We start from the raw sequence: 6,000 nt of genomic DNA on the forward strand, positions 1-6,000 counted from the left end.
GATGGAAGCATGACCAAAAACTAAAGACTTTTATTCTGAACAAGGTGTCTAAATCGTAAAAAAGGAAGGTTTTTTTTTCGTACATCAAAACTTGCTCTTTCAATGATACATTTCATACATTGAAGGGCTAAAAACCAGTCTCAGAAATAGTTTACAGTGTACAGACTTTACAGTGTACAGACTACAGTCAACTACTTAGTTAAAGCTTTTAATAAGCTACTTGCTTGATGTAAACACCTAATGAATTAACACCTGCACCAGTACATATTAATTGGAAATGCTAAAATAAACACTTTTATTTGTTATATTTTTCCTGCTGAAATAAATGTTTCTGATTTTTCAACTGTTTCACTCTCCGATTACCGAACAGGTGTATTTCACACATTAAAAGAAGTACAAGTTAGCTTAACAAGGCGAAAGATACTCAACCTTACAAAATAATTTCTTGTACAGTATTTATAAGTTGAGTTCTGTCCATGTACTTGGGCTTCAACTTAAAATAATATCATCACTGATTATATTAAAGCTCATCAGCCTATTTTAAGGTTTAAGCTTTTAACTATTTATAAAAACCCTTTACCCATCAACGACAGGCACTTCAGCTAGCTGCATCATAAAGCAGACCTCACTAGCCCAAAATTGGGAGTAGCCATTTCACAAAGACTAAAAAAACTGATGGTTAGCCAGGTTCAGTTTGTATCAATAAGCATGATTTAAAGCAGAAACAATTATGTCCAAGACAGCTGTTTAATTTAAAAAGAGCCTAAAGAGTCTGGTGGGACAACCACTAGTCAAATAGTACAACGAGAGAACAGCCGGCATTAAAACAAATAAATTCTACATAAAACTGTGCAAATAGGTAGGAACCGAATATGTAAAGATTTTTACATTATTATTATTTTTTTGGCCAGGTGTATGTAACATTTAATAAATCACCTTAGATAAATAATGTACTTATACATACATACATACATACATACATACATACATACATACATACATACATATAATCATTTGACATAAAAAAAAATTGCCTACTAGTACAAAAGCCTACTAGTTTTTAACTGATTTATAATTTTTTTTTTTTTTAAGATAAATTAACTTCTCCCTAATAATATGTTTAATGTTCCTCACTATTTCTGGAAGAAACCTAGGATGCTAAAACTGACCTAACAAGCTAACTGAAGAAGCTGTACGCATAAAAGGGATATATTTCACCTACAGCATAATTCCAACAAGCATGCCCTGATGCGAAAAAAGGGGAGTGTTTCTGACCGTGTTGTAATGGCCGGCATATACAGAGTTCCCCAGCCCAAAGACAGCATATCTCATTCCTTTCAGATAGGTTTTGCCATAGCGGAAGTCTGTGGATGCCTCCTCCAGCCATTTACAGAACCATTCAGCGTTCTCTGTGGGCTTGCCTTCAGTGTACGTGGCCATGAGGAACACACAAATCATTTTACTGGTGCACTGTAAAGAGGAAGAACATAGTTATAAACATTAACTAAACACTGGCAAATAACAGCAATTTTATAAATAATATCCCACTTTTTGATTTTATTACAGTTCTAAACAAACTTGGCAAATAATTTGCTCAAAGCAGACAGAATGCTGTGCTGTTTGGCAATATATCGGTAGTGTAGAGTGCACCACCTGTAGGATCTTAGAGGAACTGCAACATTTTACAACCTCAAATGCAAACCAAAATTTAGGCAGCTAAATTATAAAAGCATCACAATACAGAACTAAACTGTCTAAAAACAATGACTTTTTCCCCCCAATGTTTAATAATCAGACATTACACCGATATAACCACCATGTTACCGATATAACCACCATGTTAAATTACAACGACAGTGTGTACTGGTATATTAATTTTGATCTTGATATGTATATGTAACCAGGCAACCCTTTTACATTCTATTTAAAGTGATTCCAATACACTTAATTGCCAGTATGGCATGCTCTACATCCTTCAAATACTAGATTTACCTTAATACCAATACCATGATGGTATTCAATTCAATTCAATTTTATTTGTATAGCGCTTTTAACAATTGTCATTGTTGCAAAGCAGCTTTACACAATCAAAAGAATTATTTAAAATCAAAGGAAATAATATAATATAATAATAATATAATATATTATAACATCATAAATCATAAATTATGTTCTTTATACAATGTTATATGCCTGCTTTGTGTTGTAATCACTGCACCAGATTATTGTGGTGGTGTACGCAGGCAAAATGATGTCATGCAACTGTAAGTCTATGCTTGCTAAAAAAAAAAATCCTCCTAATAACAATGGAGTTGTCATTGAATGTTCAGTTATCACATGTCTGCATACATTTTGCCCATTTACTGGGCACAACCTTGTACAACTTTGTTACTTTGTACAACCTAACTTGGCTTAACTTTTAGATGTCAGAAAATAAACTGATCGAGACATGATGTGCAAAAATCTGCCAGCCATTTCATGCAACTTTAATCAAAATACATTTAGTAATTTTTACATTTTTACATAGATATTTTTTTTTTTACTGTATCAGTATTAATAGACAGACCTGACATAAGATCTACCATGTGTTACTTTCTCCAGATCTAGTAGTTGGCAATATACACTACAGATGGGAAGAAAATCGATTCAGTTATAAATCGCAATTGTTTTGTTTGACAATTGACGTATCGCCTGAATGACTCCAAAATAATTGTTTTAAAATATTTTTTTACATTTATAATTGAGATGAACCGGTCAACCAGCAAGTAACGAGAATTAGTTGGCTTCCAGTATGATTGGCCATGTGTGATCCTGAGCCTTAGATGTAACCGTTACTGTACAGACAGCAGAAGCTTCCGAGTGGCGCAACAGGAACACATTTTTATGCCGATACATTATTAACAATAGCACAAAGATTTGCTTTTTTCTCCAAACTCTGTAAGCAAATTAGTCTTAAACCAACTCATTTCACACGCTTACACCTGTCTCAAAACAAAGCAAGCGCAAATTCGAATTAATATACCTGTAATTCATGTAAGACTGAAAAAATCAGAAAAAAGGCGCATTCATGTTGTTTGTTTGTTTATTAGGAGAACTGGAATTACAGTTTTACTTCAACTGAAACCGTTCATAGGATCTAATTTATCACAACAGCTTACCTCATCTGACAATTTGTCCTCAGGGTCATAATCCTTCAAGTCAATTACATCAGACTGGAACCCGAGCGCCTGGACATTATCTGCGAGTTCGCTGGCAAAACCCTGAGCAAAATGATTCAAGTTAGTTATCGCCACATGTGTACGGTATCTCCACTTATATACAGTATCTGGACTTAGATGTTTTGTCCATTATTCCTGCTGAGTGCCAGTAGGGTTAACACAAACCACTGCCACCAGTGTTGCCAATGGCTGATTCAAGAAAATTCAGAAGGATAGTTCTTAATTAGACGATTTCAGGCTTTGCAGGATTATGGTTTACTGTAACTGTTTAAACTAAAACTATATCATGTAGAAGAAAAAAAAAAACAGAGTTAATTAAAATGAAGTAATTTCAACTGACATTATAACACAAAAAACAAGTCAGGCAGCTTTCATGCTTCATGGCCTCAGGAAATTCTCCCTCCATAGTACTGAGGTACTAATCTGGTGTCGGTTTTACAAATCACTGAGCTAACTGAATGTAATCGTGTGTATGACTATAATTAATGCAAACCTTTGCAGTTCCTGTCTGCGACCCATAGAAAATTCGGACACCTGCAACATGTACAGGCTTCTCTTTGCCAGTTATTTTCTCCTTCTGGTTCTCAGAGTTGGAAACTTGGGCTTTTACAGAATTGATCTGCTCCTTCTGTGAAAAATATAAATAAAATCAAGCAAGCAAGCAATGAGTAAATTCCTTTTACACAGATATGTCTACAGTACTCTAAAGGCCACTTGCTAATTTTCACAGAGCAGCTCTGAATGTTTATGAGCAAAAAAAAGATGACACATTGCATTCATACCTTTTTCCTGGTCATGTTAACAGTTAACCATAACCCAATAAGGAGGGCAGCTGCAGTGTACAAGTATAATCTGTTGTGCCACACTGCCAAAAGGGAAGCTTCAGCATAAAGCCAGGCATTGTTCAAAGACCCTGGAAAATAGGATTTTAGAAGATATTCATGTCCATGTAAATTAGACCTCTAGTACAGATAAAATTATATGCTTTAAATTTCTAGCATTTATCTTGTCCAAGAAGAAAAACAGGTTTGCAATTCAGCTTGGAGTTGTAAGCAGGCTCTTTTGTTTAAACTGATCATCCTCTGCACACACTCCTCAAATATCCGCAGTAATATAAGAGCTTATCGAACCACTAACGTCACACCATAGCAAGCAAAGGAGATGAGAAATAAATCTAATTTCTTATGATTTTGGACTGAGCTGCTTAAAAACCTGTATATGGTAAAAAAAAAAAAAAAAAAAAGTAGCACAATTGCTCAAGAGTGTTGTTAATAAAAGCATTGCAGATATTTTTCTTGCTTCTATTTAAAGCTCCAGCAATTTTGTCAGATATACATTGAATAGTAATTCACAATAAACATATTTATTCTCATAGACAAAACTTGGTAAGATCCTACTAAACCATTACAATGCTTAGAACTGAACTGAACCAGTGGCATACTGGCATTATACACTGCATGGCCTCAAAAAAGTTGCACATGCTAAGATTTCATTAAGTCACTTTCAGCTTTGATCACAGCACACAATCGAGTGGACAGTCCATGTGTGAAAATTATTTCCCACACTCCTAAAACCACTCACAATTTAAGCCCTGGAATATCCCTGTGCCGTCAGGGAAGAAAAACTCCATAGATGTGATAACCTGGTACAGATACAGTACATTCAGGTCATTAGCTGACTTCATTTTAATGCCAGATAATATTGCTGAGTCTAGGCCTGACCAAATGAAGCAAGCCCAGATCATAACACTGCCTCCAGAGGCTTGTACAGTGAGCACTGTGCATGATGTGTGCATCACTCACTTAACACTCCCTATCACATTGAAGCCTTTTTTCCTGAGAGCTTTCATCGCACTGTGTATTGTATGGAAATGCTCTTACTACAGCTATGTATTTACTATGGATTTTTACCCTGCAACTTAACCAAGCGTGTAAGTGATCTCCATTCATTTAACCATAAAGCTGAAAGTTCAGCAACATCCTTCCAGGTTTGGTAATGTGTTGATGGGTTCTCAGCCTGACTTCAGTAATTCCAAAATGTTTATTTGTTTTCTTTGCTTGATAGAGACCATTCTGGAATAACCAGGCAGTCTATTTTTATTTATTTAGACTTTATATAAGAAAATAATGGAAGTTGAAGATTTCTCAGTTGTGAGGTCACAGCACCTGAAACCACATTAAGCTGCTAGCAGTCAGTCGGATATAATGCAGTTCAGTGTAAGTGTATTTACCCAACTCCATGTTCTTCATGTACACTGCTGGTGTGTTCGCTAACGAGACACAGCGCTAACTAGCAGAGGAACAGAACACCGAGTATGGACTCCAGGCTAGCTGAACACACTCACCTGATATTTCAGCAGCAGACACAACGGACAAAGAAAACGTTAATAAAGTTATAACGGAGATGATCATGGCTCTGTGACACTTAGCACTTCATACACGCGGAAAGTAATATCGAGTGACCTGTCTGACTCGGTAACTAAAGCAGAGAAACTCAAAAATGCGAACACAAGGAGGCAGCCATGTTGTTTTGACTGTGGAATTATGGGTAAAGAGGCGGAGCTTATTTCAGGGTGAAATCCAAACTAATTTGTATTATTGTATTGTAGTCAGGTATTGAATTGTATATTATTTGCTTTTCGTAATTTTATTGACGGATAAATTTAAGTCTTAATAGATTTTTAAAAGGTCATAAATAATGTATATGACAAAAAATACAAATTTACATTTAATATAAATTACTGTACATATAAATATCAATATTTCCCCAAACATTCTTATTA

At 35.2% G+C, this 6,000-nt stretch overlaps 1 protein-coding gene across 1 annotated transcript in view; it reads right to left on the minus strand.

Moving 5' to 3' along the window:
* Positions 1-5,751, minus strand: part of tyw1 (tRNA-yW synthesizing protein 1 homolog (S. cerevisiae)) — a 47,985-nt gene extending 42,234 nt beyond the window's left edge. Inside the window, exons 1-5 of the mRNA XM_053508038.1 lie at positions 5,563-5,751; positions 4,001-4,131; positions 3,712-3,846; positions 3,159-3,260; positions 1,276-1,470 (exon numbers count right to left, since the gene is read on the minus strand). Of these exons, the coding sequence (XP_053364013.1) occupies positions 1,276-1,470; positions 3,159-3,260; positions 3,712-3,846; positions 4,001-4,131; positions 5,563-5,629 (630 nt within the window). The 5' untranslated portion in view covers positions 5,630-5,751. The remainder of the gene's footprint in view (positions 1-1,275; positions 1,471-3,158; positions 3,261-3,711; positions 3,847-4,000; positions 4,132-5,562) is intronic.
* Between the last annotated feature and the right edge of the window lie 249 nt (positions 5,752-6,000).

This window comes from Clarias gariepinus, chromosome 11 (genome assembly GCF_024256425.1).
Source record: "Clarias gariepinus isolate MV-2021 ecotype Netherlands chromosome 11, CGAR_prim_01v2, whole genome shotgun sequence".
Lineage (NCBI taxonomy): Eukaryota > Metazoa > Chordata > Actinopteri > Siluriformes > Clariidae > Clarias > Clarias gariepinus.